Genomic DNA, 17,803 nt, shown 5'->3' on the forward strand with positions numbered 1-17,803 from the left:
ATTCACAGGATTTACAATACAGGAAACATGGTAGGTAGTGGTCATGCAGTCATTAGTTAGAAGGTGAAGAAAAATTTTGCAGTAGTCAAAGGTAAAGGTATAGGTTTTAATTTCAGAAATGGGAACCATGACAATTTAAGCCACTATGTGGTATCTATTAATTGGGGGGATTGCAGAGGGAGAGCAAATACCTTCGAAGTGTAGAATACCTTTTCAAGCAATAATCATGGAAGCCATGAATGCACATGTACCATTAATAAGATATAGTATGAGGAGGATGCTGAGATGGGTGAATACAGAGCTGGTCAGTCTAATAGAGCAGAAAAAGATAGCACATTGGAAAGTTACAGAAAGTTACATGGGAAAGTTACAATTGATCTGTAATAGCACCACAGATAAACATAGGGAGGTTAATGCTGAATATGGGGAAGCAGTGGCTAAGAGATCAAAGAATGGGGGCGATGAGTTTTTCAGGTATGTGACTACAAAAAAGAAGAAAATGAATGGGATCAGACCCTTGAGCATTGGATGTGGAAAAGTCTCTTAGATAATCGAGCTGTGTTGCTGCTGATGAATTGAATAGGTACGGCACATTTGTCTTTACTGACAAAAGATCCATGCTGAGGAGAGGCCGTGTGAGTGAGGCTGAAACATGAAATTAATGATTTCAAATTAGAGATGACTGTTTATTAGAAAACTTTTGAGACTAAAGGCAAGTAAGGTCCTTGGAGTTGATGGCATATACCCAGTAATTTCAGCGACATGGCCAGACAGGTGTATTGAACCATCAAGGTTAATAATGTGGACATCATTGGACTCAGGAGAGATTCCTTTGGATTAGAGGAGTGTGAATTGTTGATTACTAGAAACATTGTCTCTGCAGAAAATTTGAAGAGGCTGACAGTTTGAAGAAATTCAAAGGTCAATTGGATAGTTATATACGTGAGAAGGGAAGCTTGTAATATGTATTTTCTTATCTACTTTTTTATTTTTAATATCTTTCTATACATTGTATAGAAAATTTTCCTCATAGTGATATTTATTCAGCCAATGGGAGAAGAGAGATGCGGGTTATGTGGTAATACTTAACAAATACTAAAATACATAACAGAAGCTTGTTTTACTGTGGTAAAACAAGCTTCTGTTTAAGTGTGGCCACGCGCTATGTTTATCTAACATGACCATGAGGTACCATTCTTGATTTCCATAGGTAATGTATTTATGTATTCATAGCTCCTGAAGAGACAAACGCACAGTGTCGAAAGCTTCTATAAGTATTTTATTTTACTTTATCAAAAGAAACAAATGCAGCGACCAGGGGGCAAAGCCCCCTAGTTATTATTATTATTTTTTTTGGCACTGCAGTGAATGCCTGTGGCTTCATTGCACTATGTGGCTAATATTAATACCAAAATGTTAATAATAACGTAAATTATTATAATTTTTCACATCATTTAGTATCTCGAACTGATAGCATAAGTTATAAAGTAAAACTAGATAGTGTAATATGACGCACTGTATTAGGAATCTGATAGTTTATTATAGTATTATCAATTAAGCAAATATAATATTAATCTTATTAAAATTCATTGTTAATTAAATTGTATTTAAACGGAACTCATGACCCAGACTAGAGCTGCAAAGCAAAGATCACAGACTAGTGAGAGTGCTGTGACTTGGGGGAGAAACAAAGGGGGCGATTCTCCAATGCATCAGTCTCAAAAAATGTGCAAAATGTGAAATGTTTGCTGACCTTTCTAAAACAGGAAATTATCTGACCAAGGAGGATGCCTTTGTGTGTGCTAGGTGTCTAGTGTGTCGAGAAATTAGGCACCAACTCACCATTCTGATGGGCGTCTATGAGAGCTTGAGATGTAGGGTAAATGCCATCGAAGAAATTAATATGAGGGACCCATCAAGCTCTCAGCTTCCCAGCTCAATGACAGATCTCACTCCTGTGCATCAGGCAGAACAGAGGCAATCTCCAAAACAGAATGCACTGGTCCAAAAGGAGTTAGTTATTGTTGGTGACTTTGTCGGGGAGACAGGGAATCATCATCATCATCATCATCATCAGCCATTTTCAATCCACTGCAGGATGAAGGCCTCTCCAGCAACTTTCCAGTTCCTTCTGTTTTGAGCACTGGCCATCCATTTACTACTCAAAAACTCATGAATTTCATCTATCCATCTCCACCTTTGTCTTCCAGGTTTTCTTCTAGCTCCTCTTGGGTACCATTCTGTTATTTTCTTAGTCCATCTGTCATCATGTCTTCGAGCTATGTGTCCTGCCCAAGACCATTTTAGTTCTTTAGTTTTGATAAGAATGTCCTTTACTTGAGTTTGCTGCCTAATCCATGTGTTTCTCTTCTTATCTAACAGTCTGATTCCCAATATAATTCGTTCCATTCTTCGCTGTGTAGTTCTTAGCTTCTCTTCCATTCTTTTGGTGAGTGCCCAAGTTTCACTTCCATAAGTCATGGTGGGGAGTATACATTGATTCATTATTTTACGTTTCAGACAAACTGGGATATTGCTCTTCAGTATGTGACTATATTTCCTGAATGCTATCCATCCAAAATTTATTCTTCTCTTGACTTCCAGCCATTTATCATTATTACAGCTAATAACTTGTCCCAGATAAGTATATGACTCCACCTTTTCAATTACTACTCCTTCAATCATTATTTCCCTTTCCGTGGCATACTTGTTCATCATTACTTTTGTTTTAGCCATATTCATCTTTAGTCCAAAATCCTTACTAACTGTGCATAACTGATTAAGATTTTCCTCTAATTCTTTGGGATCGTGGCTTATGACCACAATGTCATCTGCAAATCGTAAATGGTTTAGGTACTCTCCGTTCACATTGACTCCTTTCTGCGACCAGTCTAATCTTCTGAAAGCTTCCTCAAGGGCAGCAGTAAACAGCTTCGGAGATATTGTGTCTCCTTGTCGAACTCCTTTCTTGATTTTAAATTTGCTACTGTCTTTGTCTAGTCTAATAAAGGATGTAGCACTCTCATATATTTTCTTCAAAATCATAATATATGGAGTATCTATGCCTCGTCTTTCCAGTGCCCGAAACATTGCCTTATGCTGTATGGAGTCAAATGCCTTTTCATAATCCACAAATGCCAGGCATAATGGTGTTTTATATTCATTTGCTTTCTCCATTAGCTGTGATATTACGTGAAGGTGATCCATAGTTGAGAATCCTGTCCTAAAGCCAGCTTGCTCTTTCGGTTGATTCTCATCAAGTATTCTTTCTAATCTGTTAGTAATGACCCTTGTGAACAACTTGTAGATATGGGATAACAAGCTAATTGGTCTATAATTTCCAATTTCTGATTTATCTCCTTTCTTATGCAGCAAAACTATGATTGCATTATTCCACTGCATAGGCATCACACCTTTTCTAATGCACTTTGTGAAGAGCCTTGCCAGTTTTTGTGTTATGTCTCTTCCTCCCAATTTTAACAACTCTACAGTAACTTCATCTTCCCCCGGGGCTTTCCGATTCTTCATTTTCTTCAATGCATGTTCTACCTCATCAGGAAGAATATCGGGTATGTCGTATGTGTTGCTACTTTGCAATCCATCTTCCCCACTGCTGGTATCATTCCCTCGCTCAGGGAATATACTACCCATACTATGCAAGAACGATAGGTGGAACAGGACCAGGGTATGTCTGCCAGGTGCAAAAGTTGATGATGTTGTAGAGCAGATATCATCTTTTAACGGCACAAAAGGTGATGTTGTTATACGTGTTGGAACTAATGACATTAAGAGTAAGAGATCTCAGATTTACTCAACAATACAGGTCAACATTGAAAAAAAGTCACGAGTTAGGGTTGAATGTGAAAGTGTCTGCAATTCTGCCCAGACACAATAGGAGGGAGTATATGATGAAAGCTTGTCAATCAATTCAGCCCTGGAGAGATTGTGCAAGGCTCAAGGGATAGAATTTTTTTCAGCCTGGTCTGTGCTTGTTGACAGGAGAGACTGCTTCTATAGGGATGAGATACACTTAAATTAGAAAGGGTGCAAAAATATTTGCTGATGCTATCGAGGCATTGTTAGGTGGGTCGGAAAACTGCTAGCTTGGGAGGGGATACACAGACTAAATGGTTAATAGTGGCCGCAGGCACAGGCAAAACTAATTCTTGCACTGCTTCTATTATTAGAATGAGGTGCCTCCGTAGCCAGGTGGGAAGGAGCAGCAGTGCGTAGCACACGCTTCTTGATTAGACCGGGGTTCGAGCCCGTCACCACCAAATACGGAGGATGCGGAAAGGTCAGGGAATGACCACAGCATAATCCTGGAGCAATATGGCCTTAGTTGCTAATGCTCCTAAAAAAAAAAAAAAAAAAAACCAAAAAAAAAACCAAATCTATTAGAATGAGCAGCAGCCTTGAAAGCAAGGTAATGGAGACTTCCAGGGCTATTGGGAGTCACAGTGGAACAAGTAAATACATGGGCTGTGTTAGGTTAACCAAAAGTAGGAACAGGTGCATGTATACCAGTGCTAGGAGTATAGTTAATAAATTTGATGAGCTTGAAGTGTTAGTCAAGACATCAAAGGCAGATATTGTTGGGATATCAGAGACATGGTGTCGCACAGATATAAGCAGTGCAGAATTGGAATTTGGGGAGTACAATGTGTACAGGAAGGATAGACAGGACAGGAAGGGAAGAAGGGTTATGCTGTTAGTTAAGAAACACATAAAATCTAAGGAAGTGCATAGTAGGTGTGTGTATAGGCCTAATGAATCTGATGAATATAATGAGCAGTTGTGCAGAGAAATAGAGTGGGCCAGTAAATCAAAATGTCTTATAATGGGGGATTTTAATTTTCCAGATATTGACTGGAACTTGTGGATTGGTCACTTGCACACTAGCAAGACTTTTGTGGATTTATTGGATGATATGTTTTCTACAGCAACATGCTTGAGATGCAACCAGTGAGAGTAATACTCTCGATCGGATTATCAGCAGTGATTATTCATGCATTAAGAATCTGCAGATAACAGAACCACTGGGTGACAGTGATCACAATGTACTGATGTCAGAATTACTTAAAGATGTAACTACCATCAAGGCTAAAGAGAAGGGCTTTTGCTTTCGTAAAGGTGACTACAGAGGTCTCAGACAGTTTTTAAATTCTGTACAGTGGGATCAAATGATGATGTTACCATGTTGAATTCTAAATGGAAAGCCTTCAGGGACTTAATTTTGGAGGCTACTAGGCTTTTCATTCCAACTAAGAAATACTGTTCAAGGTTTAGCCCTAAATGGATGTCAGATGAATTAATGAGGCTCATGGCAGGTATAAACTAGTCTGTAATCAAGTCACAAAGGAGGTTAGGCAGGTGACGGGAGATTACGAGAAATCTTTGGCAAAGGATGCAAAGGAAAACAGCAAAGAGTTTTTACTTATGTAAACTGTAGAAGGAAAGGAATGAATCATATTGGACCACTTAACATAGATGGGTTGACTATTGATGATCATGCTCAGGTAGCTGATAAACTGAATGAATATTTTGATTCTACATTCACACATGAGGAGTTATTCAATGAGGGGAGCACCAGAAGTTTATCAAATACTAACAAGGAGGTAAATGATTTTTTAATAACTAAGAGCAAAGTGGAGGAGAAATTGTTGAAGTTAAACCTAAGGAAAGCACCTGGGGTAGACCAAATCTATCCAGTTATATTAAAGAAGGCAGCAAAGGAAGTAAGCAAACCCTTAGCCATAATTATGAGAGCTTCCTTGGACTCAGGTGAGGTCCCCATGGACTGGAGGTGTGCAAATGTATCACCAATTCACAAAGGAGGTTCAAAAGGTGACGCAAGTAACTATAGACCTGTTAGTTTAACTTGTGTTCCGGGGAAAATAATGGAATCACTGGTTAATGAAGCATTTCAGAATCATCTAGACAAGGCTGCAGTAATAGTTAAGACACAGCATGGGTTTGTTAAAGGAAGTCTTGTCTGACCAACTTGATTGGATACTATGATGTGGTCACAAAGGAACTGATTGCCAAAAATAAGTTTCATATCATATACTTGAATTTCAGGAAAGCTTTTGATATTGTTGCACATGAAAGACTGTTGTACAAATTGGAGAGGTATGGCATTAAGGGTAAGTTGCTACAATGGATAAAGGGATGGTTGAGTGGGAGACGACAGAGTGGTAATCAATGGACACTGCTCTTCGTGGATAAATGTTATTAGTGGAGTTCCTCAGGGTTTGGTGTTGGGCCCACTGTTGTTTTGATTATTTCTCAATGATATTGATGAAGGTATGTCGGGTTTAATGTCCAAGTTTGCAGATGATACAAAGGTTGGCAGGGTTGTTAACGACTTTACTGTCGTTAACAGCCATTAACGACAGTAATGTTCCAGTTGCTACTCCAACTGGATCTAATTAAGTTGGGCAAATGGGCTGAGAAGTGGCAAATGAAGTTTAACATTGCCAAATGCAAAGTGCTGCATATGGGTAGCAATAACCGAAGAGAAACTTACCAACTGTGTGGTACTACACCCAGGGAAGTGGAAAGTGAAAAAGACCTGGGGGTGATTGTGCAGTCAAATATGAAGTTCGCTGAGCAGTGCAGATGGGTGCCAGGGCAGCTAATGGAGTCTTGTCAATGATATATAGGAATTTTGCTAGCTGGGACAGTGAGGTGATTATCCCATTATACAAGGCAATGGTCAGGTCACACCTAGAGTACTTTGTACAGGTCTGGAGGTCTCGTTTTAGCAAGGATGTAGAATTGCTAGAACGAGTGCAAAGAAGGGCAACATGATTGGTGAGGGGAACAAAGGAGTGCTCTTACCAAGAAAGGCTTTAAGGTCTGCAAATTGCAGCACCTCGAGAGTAGGCACCTGTGAGGAGATTTGATTGAGGTGTATAAGGCCTTGAATGGGTTGAGCAAGCTGAATGCTGATGGGATTCTTCCTCTTGCTCAGACTAAGAACCTGAGGGGGCACAGTTTCAAATTGAGAAAAGATAGTTGTAGAATAGATGTGCGGAAATTTGCCTTTAGCCAGCGAATATTTGATTGGTGTAACAGGCTTCCATCTTTTGTTGTGGAAGCTAATAGGCTAAATAAATTTAAGGTTGAGCTGGACAGGCATTTGGAACGAATGGAGGGGAGAAATGGGAGGGTTTTTTTTTGGCTGATGCTGCATAATGCTGCTTTCTTGCATCTGCCATAATTTATTTTTTTTATCTGCCATAAAAAAAAATTATCTGTTCTGCTTATTTTTCAAATTTATAACTAACTCTCATCTCTACAAGGTTAGGTGTTAAATTGTTCCAATAGTTGAGTACCCTTTTATAGTAATCTTTAATTTGAATCTGCCGTAATGCACATCCCAAGGTTTTTGCGGGATTCGAACCAGGCAGGGACTTTACCCACCCGGCTATCCCGGTCAGCCCAATGTATAGTAAATATTCCATGTCTACTCCACACCATGAAGTTTTCTTAACCAATTTAAGGCCTAAAACACCTCGGTCAGATCCCTAGTTTCCAAACATGCAGCTTATTGACTGGTGCTTCCTATAAGAGTATCCTTTTGTATCCACTAATAATCTCATTTTGCTGTCCTAGTCTATATCTTTCCTGAAATAATCCTCTAGGCCAGTATGCAATTTACATGCAGTGTGATAATTGATTAATGCAGTAGAATAATTATGCCATTACCTTTACAGAAAAATTCGTACGTATCAATTGAGAATACACCATGTGCTATCCTTACAGCCTTCTTATACTGTTGACAAAACATATCAGATCACATTAAATACCCTCCCCCAGTTCCCCTTTTTTTACCTCAGCAGTATTGTGTGCAACTTGCTAATTATTTTTAATATTGGCTGTGTGGATAAAGAAAGCCAAGCTTTTGCTGCATCAGCTAAAAAAGAAAAAAATATATCTGTTTTGTTTCCTCCCACAAGTATTGATCCTCCAGCTGGCCTTTGAATTTCTTTAAGCTGTTGGCCAGAATTTCCCAACCAAAGACGGAACTTATTCTAGCGATTGACAATTTTGAAGCTAATGGAAAACTTCCTATGGCCTGATTTATAATCCCGTCCCCCACTACTTCATAACTGTGATCCACATACATTTACCAGCATTAAAGCTTTATTACCATTTTTTAGACCAATTGTTTAATTTGTTTCAACAAGTCTTGAAACAATATACATTGATTCAGATTGTTGAGATTCTGCTCACATTAATATTACCAGCAAATGTTTTAAATGAAACTTTTAATACCTTTATCAATATCATTAATCAGTATCTCGAATGAAGGTAAACTTTGGTTAAAAAACAATAAAAATAATAAATAATTAAATAAATAAATTGCAAGCGGTATATGGGAATATATAATTAATTCAATGAATACTAGTAAAAAGACACTATATAATTATGTCTTTAGTACTATAAGGAATATACCAACGTATAACTGCAACTTTTATAATAAATGAAATTAAGTAAATTTGGGTAGAATTCAAGGGGTAGAATTTTTTTCAGCCTGGTCTGTACTTGTTAACAGGAGAGATTGCTTCTACAGGGATGGGATACACTTAAACAGAAAGGGTGCAAGAATATTTGCTGATGCTATCGAGGCGGTGTTAGATGGGTCGGAAAACTGCTAGCTTGGGGGGAGACAAAGACCAATAGATTGACAGTAGCCACTGGCAGAGGTGAAAGAGATTCTTGCACTGCTTCTATTAGAATGAGCAGAAGCCTGAAAAACAAGATGCATGATATTTCAGAGACTGCTGGGAGCCATTGCGGTACAAGTAAACACATGGGTTGTGTTAGGGTAGCTAAGAATAGAAACAGGTGCAGGTATACTTGCGTGTACACCAATGCTAGGAGTTTAGTAAATAAATTTGATGAATTTGAGGTATTGCTCAAAACATCAAAGGCAGATATTGTTGGGATATCAGAGACGTGGTGTCACACAGATATAAGGGATGCAGAACTGGAATTTGGGGAGTACAACGTCTACAGAAAGGATAGACAGGATAGGAAGGGGGGAGGGGTTATGCTATTAGTTAAGAAACACATAAAAACCAAGGAAGTGAAGCCAGTCGACATCGCTGGACAGTGCAGTGTTGAGTCAGTTTTGTGTGACATAAGCATTGGGAGATCAAAATTGAGAGTAGGAGTGTGCTATAGGCCTAATGACTCTGATGAGTATAATAAGAAACTGTACAGGGAAATAGTGGGCCAGTAAATCAGAGAGTCTTATAATGGGAGATTTTAATTTCCCAGATATTGACTGGAATTTGGGGGCTGGTCACTCACACACTAGCAGGGCTTTTGTGGATTTATTGGATGATTGTTTTCTACATCAGCATGTTCGGGAGGCAACTAGAGGGAGTAATACTCTTGATTTGATTATCAGCAGTGATTCTTCATGCATTAAGAATCTGCAAATAAATGAGCCACTAGGTGGCAGTGATCACAGTGTGCTGAAGTGGGATTTACTCAAAGAGGTAACTACCATTAGGGGTAAAGGGAAGGGTTATTGCTTCCGTAAAGGTGACTACGATGGACTGAGACAGTATTTAAATTCTATACAGTGGGACCAACTGATGATGTTACCAACAGCAAATTCAAAATGGGAAGCATTCAAAGAATTAATCTTGGAAGCTACTAGGCTTTACATACCAACTAAGAAATATTGTTCAAGGTTTAGGCCAAAATGGATGTCAGATGAACTAATGAGGCATATGGCAGAGAAGAAAAATGCATGGGATACTTACAAATTAACACATGACACAGAAGCCTATGATAGATACAAGTTGATATGCAACCAAGTTACAAAGGAGGTTAGGCAGGCGAAGGCAGATTACGAGAAATCCTTGGCAAGGGATGCAAAGAAAAACAGCAAAGAGTTCTTTACTTATGTAAACTCTAGAAGGAAGGGGATGAATCAGATTGGTCCACTTGATATTGATGGGTCAACTGTTGATGACCCTGCTCAGGTAGCTAACAAACTAAATGAATATTTTGCATCGACATTCACACATGAGGAGTTATTCAGCGAGGGGAATGCCAGAGGTGTATTCAACTCTAGCAGTAAGCTACAGAATCTTGAAATAACTGGGAGTAAAGTGGAGGAGAAACTGTTGAAGATAAACACAAGAAAGGCACCCGGGGTGGATGGGATCTATCCAGTTATATTAAAGGAGGCAGCAAAGGAAGTAAGCAAACCTTTAGCCATAATTATGAGAGCTTCCTTGGACTCAGGGGAGGTACCCATAGACTGGAAATGTGCAAATGTGACCCCAATTCACAAAGGAGGATCAAAGGCTGACACAAGTAATTATAGACCTGTGAGCTTAACTTCTGTTCCAGGAAAATTAATGGAAGCACTGGTTAAAGAAGCACTGCAGGATCATTTAGACAAGACTTCAGTTATAGCTCGGACACAGCATGGTTTTGTTAAGGGGAAGTCTTGCCTGACCAATTTGATTGGATATTATGATGCAGTCACAAAAGAACTGGATGCAGGGAATAGCTTTGATATTATATACTTGGATCTTAGAAAGGCTTTTGATACTGTTGCACGTGGAAGACTGCTACACAAATTGGAGCAGTGTGACATTGGAGGCAAATTGCTGCTATGGATAAAGGGGTGGTTGAGGGGGAGAAGACAGAGAGTGGTAATCAATGGACACTGCTCATCGTGGACTAATGTTATTAGTGGAGTCCCTCAGGGCTCAGTGTTGGGTCCATTATTGTTTTCTGTATTTATAAATGATATTGATGATGGTATATCAAGCTTAATGTCCAAGTTTGCAGACGATACAAAGGTTGGCAGGGTTGTCAAGGACACTACTGACACTATGCTGCTGCAACAGGATCTGGAAAGGTTGAGCAGATGGGCTGAGAGGTGGCAAATGAAGTTTAACATTGACAAATGTAAAGTACTACACATGGGAAACAGCAACCCCAGAGCAACGTATCAACTCTGTGGTACTACACTGACAGTGGTAGAGAATGAAAGGGACTTGGGGGGTGGTTGTGCAGGCAGATATGAAGTTCTCTGAGCAGTGCAGACGGGCTGCAAGAGTAGCTCATGGAGTATTGTCAATGATATACAGGAATTTTTCCAGCAGGGATAAGGAGATGATTATTCCCTTGTATAAGGCAATGGTCAGGCCACACCTAGAGTACTGTATACAGGTCTGGAGGCCTCATTTCAAGAAGGATGTAGAGCTGCTGGAACGAGTACAGAGAAGGGCAACAAGATTAGTGAATGGAACAAAGGGGTGCTCTTACGAAGAAAGGCTTAAGTTTTGCAAATTACAGTGTCTGGAGACTAGGCACCAGCGAGGTGATCTGATAGAGGTGTATAAAGTCTTGAATGGTTTGAGCATGCTCAATGCTGATGGGATTCTTCTTCTAGCTCAGAATAATCACCTGAGAGGGCCTAAATTCAAATTGAGGAAAGACAGATGTAGGATAGACGTGCGGAAATTTGCCTTTAGCCAGCGGGTGGTTGGTTGGTGGAACAGACTTCCATCCCTTGTAGTGGAGGTTGATAGCCTAAATAAGTTTAAGGCTCAGCTGGACAGGTATTTTGAACGAACAGAGGGGTGAAGTGGAAGTGGGGTTTTTTTTTTTTTTTTTTTGGCTGATGCTGCATAAGCTTGCTTTCTTGCATCAAATGCCTCTGCTAATGCTAAAGGGAATATTATATTGAAAACTCTGAATAGGATCATATTTCAGTATTATCCTATTGATAGTTCAATATATTTTGACTGTTGTCCAGCCAGATTTAAACTATTTAAATTTGCTGCTTTTTTTTGCTAAGCATGCAAAGAACAGCAGCAAAAGCTTATTTATGTTAACAGTAGAAGGAATGTATTGAACCACATTGGGTCACTTGATGTTAGTAATAGTATTCGCCATATAGTGCAAGGAAGCAATAGGCATTTGCTGCACTGGCAAAAAAAAAAAAAAAAACTACCCAACCAAGTAGATAAGAAAACACAAATTATATGCTTCCCTCCTCACATGCTTAAGAATCCAGTTTACCTTTGAATTTATTCAAGCTGTCAGTCCCAGCTACCTGTGAGGACATGTTTCAGCTATCAAAAACTTACTGGTTAAAAGAAAATTTCCTACAATCTAATCTAAACCTCAAGCCCTGTAATTTGAATTTATGATCTCTGTGATATCTTGTAGAGTGATATAGAGCATGCACGCACGCACACACGCACGCACGCACACACGCACGCACGCACATAATTTCTGTGTTTTGAATCTTAAATGATGTAGTTTTTTGAAGACTCTCTTTTTACTTTAATGCACTTTAGCAATATAAATTTTCAAAATGCACATCTCACGTACACTCTCTTTTTCTCTCTGTCTCTCTCTCTCTCTCTCTCTCTCTCTCTCACACACACACCCCCACACACACACACACACACACACACACACACACACACACACACAAAAATGGGGTCTGCATGGAATGACATTACTGGTATTGAATGTAACACTGCAAAATGAAGGGCTCTTTTTTTTTTTTTCTTTTTTTTTGGAGTATTGGTGTTTTAAATAGTACTGGAAACAATTTGCAGAAATTTTCAGTCTGTTTTTTTTTTTTTTTTTTTCATTACATTACCATAAATATTAACAAGTCTTAATTTGCTTTAATTTTTATTTCATCTCACCTGGTCACTACAGAATAAATGAACAAATGTTATGTTTGTTTTCTATACATTGTATAGAAAACAAACATAACATAGAAGAAAATAAACAATTATTTATGCTTGTTAACATTATATTTAAACTGTTCACTTTTAGTGAAATTGTGATGTTTAGTTTTATTTCAGATGCTTACTTTTCTTTCAGATTGAAGGGGAGGAAGGATAAAATGAAGATGCTGAACTTTTTTATGTCTGAAAGTGTTACTTTCAAGAGCCAAAGCACTCACCAGTGAAAAGATTTTTTTTATTCATGAATGTTAAAAAACTTTGTTATTGCTATACACAGAAATTACATATTGAAATAATTACACTCAAACACCAGCCAAGCGGTTAAAATTTTTACTAAAAAATAAAATAAAATAAGATATAAAATAAATATGATACAAATATCGGTTAAACTAGACTATTACAATAAATACAATAAAATAGGTTAAAACAATTAAAAACAATGCTAAAATCGTTAAAATATACTAAAATACCAAAGCTTTTGGAGACCACTGTTTCCTTCCTCAACAGTGTACTATTACTGGCACGACACATCCTTAAGTAACAGGCCCATGGCACTCAAACACGTGATTCACCAGGCACATAGTCGGCATTTCCCACTTGCGCACCGGAAACAGAAGTGGCTTGGGAGCGTGACATATGAAATCGATCATCATGTCTGAGGACAACCGCCTCAAACAAGGGGTGTAAACGCATACATCTGTCCCTGTTGATAGTATTATGACTAGATGCACTGATTCGTAAGCTCTCGAGCCACTTGCGTTCCCAGAACCCATGGGCACGGTTAGTTATGACCACGTCCTCAGGGGAGATCCGACGTTGCTTCTCCCAGAAATGCTCTGCCACAGCAGACCTCCCATAGTTCGCAGTCTTTATAGCGGTCGTGTGCTCCCCCAGATGGTCTTTTAAACATCGTTCCATCTCCCCCACAATCCGGGCACTTGATCTCATAGACCACACTACTAGTTGAGTAAAAGACTCCATAACCCAAGACTCCACTAGTAGTGTGGTCTATGAGATCAAGTGCCCAGATTGTGGGGAGTGTTATGTGGGGAGACGGGGCGACATTTAAAAGACCGTCTGGGGGAGCACACGACCGCTATAAAGACTGCGAACTATGGGCGGTCTGCTGTGGCAGAGCATTTCTGGGAGAAGCAACGTCGGATCTCCCCTGAGGACATGGTCATAACTAACCGTGCCCATGGGTTCTGGGAACGCAAGTGGCTCGAGAGCTTATAAATCAGTGCATCTAGTCATAATACTATCAACAGGGACAGGGGTATGCGTTTACACCCCCTGTTTGAGGTGGTTGTCCTCAGACGTGATGATCAATTTTGTATGTCATGCTCCTGAGCCACTTCCGTTTCTAGTGTGCAAGTGGGAAATGCCGACTATGTGCCTGGTGAATCACGTGTTTGAGTGCCATGGGCCTGTTACTTAAGGATGTGTCGTGCCAGTAACAGTACACTGTTGAGGAAGGTAACAGTACACTGTTGAGGAAGGAGACAGTGGTCTCTGAAAGCTTCAGTATTTTAGTATATTTTAACGATTTTAGCATTGTTTTTAATTGTTTTAACCTATTTTATTGTATTTATTGTAATAGTCTAGTTTAACCGATATTTGTTATCATATTATTTTATTTTATATCTTATTTTATTTTATAGTAAAATTTTTAACCGCTTGGCTGGTGTTTGAGTGTAATTATTTCAGTATGGAATTAGCCCCATAGGCCTTTTTGAAGACATAGAAATTACAATTTTCATTTGAAACAATTTTTTAGTATCTAAGGGTATTTTATTATTTTTATATATGGTGATTGATGGAAGCAAAAAGGTGCTTCCGTGATTACTGGTGACTTTCTTCATTACTTGTTACTTTCATCATTGCTTTTATTTATTTTTTTCATTACTGGTGACTTCTATTGTTGCTTTTTTGAGGTTCTTTGTCAAGGTGAAGTTTTCCGTTGAGAGGACTGGGCCTTTGTTTCCAGGTCATAGGAATGATGTAAGCAACAAAGTGTGGGACAACAGCAGTACATTAATGAAGACTTTTGTGCAGTGCTCACATGTGAGCACTACACAAGATCTGATGGTCACAGAGAGATTGCTGCTCTCAGTGACTATCAGTGAGAATGCAAGGTAGGAACTTTGCTGCAGAAACTCATCACATTCCCAAATCTTCTGTTAAAATTGATTGATATCATCTCAAGAAATATGAGACAAATCAATTTTTTCAATTACCTGTGAAGTTGCAGTTTAATTAACAACTTTACAAGATGGTTGAATGTTCACTCCCTCCTGAGCAAATCACAAACACAAGTGATTGAATCATTGCTAAAGAGCAGCAAGATGGGGGATCATCTGTGGTGGGCTGCCGTCTTTAAACTTTGTGAACCACTCAAAAGTTTTTGAAAGACATTTTACTTTAAATTTTGTTTCATAATTTGAAACAAAATTTGAAGCAGATGTGCTGCTCAGTGAAAAATCATTTTAAAATGCAACATCTATTCAACATGCTAATTGATCTGACCCAAGATAAATGAGTGACTCGTGCATTACTACGTAAAGATGAGGCACTAAAATGTGGTAAACAAGTTGCAACTCATTACAATACAGCAACTTCAAGATACAAAGTCCTTCCTGAGATTTTTGATCACACCTCATACAGTATGTGTGTCAATTCAGTATTACATAGTAATGTAAAAAAAAAAAAAGAAAGAAAGAAAAGAAAAGTAGAGTGAGTATTGGACACTAGAAAGAGAAGGTTGCCCTTCCCTAAGAAAATAAATTATTTTTGTTTTTACTATGAGTAATAAATGAAATAAGGCTATGATGCAAGTTGAGCCTCCATTGGAGGCTAAAGACCTCCACCTCTAAGATTTTTTTTTTTTTTTTTTTGGAATTTTCCCGGTTCAAGTCTGCTGACTTGAATGTAAGAATTCTCTAAAATTCATGAGAAAAGTCCCCCCCCCCAATTTCCATGTAAATATTCTTCCAAGTATTTGTGATTACAGCAATACCTCACACAGTCAGTTAATGCATTGGGAAAAACTACCGCCTTGACTGAATCAGCACTAAAAGGGGAATACGTAATCAGTCAGATTATAAACCGCTCTATAGTGAATCCTTACTGATTGAAGCTGCCCTGTGCAAGGTATTGCTGTATAAGCATCTGTTTGCTGTTCTGTGGTACCCATTGACTCTCTTTCACCTTCCCTCCCCATTCTCCTGACTTAATGCTTATTGAATTTTTTTTATTGCTTAAGAGTAAGTTTTATGTGTTATCCTTGTTGTATTATTGGGCAAATTGTACTACTAGATTTTGTTTAAGGATAAAAGTAATAACTTTCATCAACATATACACATTTAATTGTTTAATTTCATTTTTGTGGGACCGATGGCAGGACATGTATTTTACACTTTCAACTTAAAGTCATGAAGTTTAATAGATATATTTTTCACAACTGTGGATAATTATGTATTATAATAAGAAATATTTTTATAAATATTATTGAAATAAAATGTGAAAGGAAACAGTTTTGAAGTTTTAAATATGTTTGAGAAATATTCTCTAAGATTTCAAGTATCACTTTAAGTCCTCACTTTACTGAATTTGAGATATTTTTATTAATATTTTTATTAATTTTCATTATTTTTCTTAATACATTTGTAATTACACTCACAACCAAGACATTTCAGATACCCCGATTTGTGTAGGAGTGCTCTGATACACAGTATATGGTCTCTGGAAAATGCTATTTATTTTATGAATTTAAAGTTAGATTTTTGATCCATAACTAAATACTAAGCAAATAAACTGGCACAAAGTAGCAGGTGAGCTATGAATCGGAGAAAAACTGAAGGGGTGAGTCTCCAATGCATCACAGCCTAAAAAAAAAAAAAAAAAATATGCAGCTTGTGAAATGTTTGCAGATCTTTCTGTAACAGAACATGATCCAGCCAAGGAGGTGTCTTTGTGTGTGCTGAGAGTGTGAAGAAATTAAGCACCAATTCAACGTTCTAGTGGATGTTTATGAGATTTGAAGAGTTGAGTAGATGCCCTTGAAGGAATTAAAATGGGGCCCATCAAACTCTCAGCTGCCCAACTCAGTTCCAGAGCTCACACTTGAAGATTGCCACAGCACAGTGGCAATCTTCAAGGCAGAATGTGCTGGTACAACAGGAGCTAGTTATTATCGGTGACTCTATTGTCAGGGAAGCGGGAAATATGTTATGCAAGGATAGGTGGAATAGACCATGGTATGTCTGCCAGGGACAAAAATAGATAACACTGTAGGGCAGATATCAGATTTCTGTTAAGGGCACAAAACGTGATATTGTTGTACACTAATGATAGGTTAGAGCTGAGGTTATAGGTTAGAGTAATAGAGCTGAGGATTTGATTAACAAGACAATGTTGGCAAAAAGTGTTGAGTTAGGATTGAATTAGAAAGTGAAATTCTGCCCAGACATGATAGGAGGGAGAGCCTTGTCAGTCAATTCAGTCCTGGAGAGAATGTGCAAGGCTCATAGTGTAGTAGTTTTCTTTGCATAATCTGTGCTTGTTAACAGGAGAGACTGTTTTTACAGGGATGGGATACACTCAGGTTGTGGACAGATTGAATAGGTATTTTGCATCTACATTCACACATGATGAATTCTTTAGGGAAGGGGATGCCAAAAGTTTATCAAACTCTAACGAGGAGCTAAATGACTTTGTGATAACAGAAATGAAAACGGAGAAGAAATTTTTGAGGATGGACATAAAAAAAAGGCACATGGGGTGGATAGAATCTATTTAATTATAAGGAGGCAACTAAGGAGGTAAGCAAACAATAATTATGAGCGTAACCTTGGATTCAGGGGAGGTCACTATGTACTGGAGTTCATTTATGAGCCCCAGTACATAGTGACTGGGGTTCATAAATGAACCCCAGTCACTATGTAGGGGGAACAAAAAGGGGGAACAAAAGCCAACATGATTAATTACAGACCTATTAGGTAATGTTTGTTCCACAAAAAATTACAGAATTGCTGGTTAAAGAAGGAATGCAA

At 38.4% G+C, this 17,803-nt stretch overlaps 1 protein-coding gene across 1 annotated transcript in view; it reads left to right on the forward strand.

The window, feature by feature from the left end:
• The window catches only part of LOC150080004 (TNF receptor-associated factor 3-like), a 192,449-nt gene extending 179,460 nt beyond the window's left edge, over positions 1 to 12,989 (forward strand). The window contains exon 17 of the mRNA XM_090383398.1: positions 12,889 to 12,989. Coding sequence (XP_090239524.1) covers positions 12,889 to 12,909 — 21 coding nt within the window. The 3' untranslated portion in view covers positions 12,910 to 12,989. The remainder of the gene's footprint in view (positions 1 to 12,888) is intronic.
• The last annotated feature ends 4,814 nt before the right edge of the window (positions 12,990 to 17,803 follow it).

The sequence above is a fragment of the Mastigoproctus giganteus genome, chromosome 10, assembly GCF_048544385.1.
Source record: "Mastigoproctus giganteus isolate SK-2022 chromosome 10, ASM4854438v1, whole genome shotgun sequence".
Lineage (NCBI taxonomy): Eukaryota > Metazoa > Arthropoda > Arachnida > Uropygi > Thelyphonidae > Mastigoproctus > Mastigoproctus giganteus.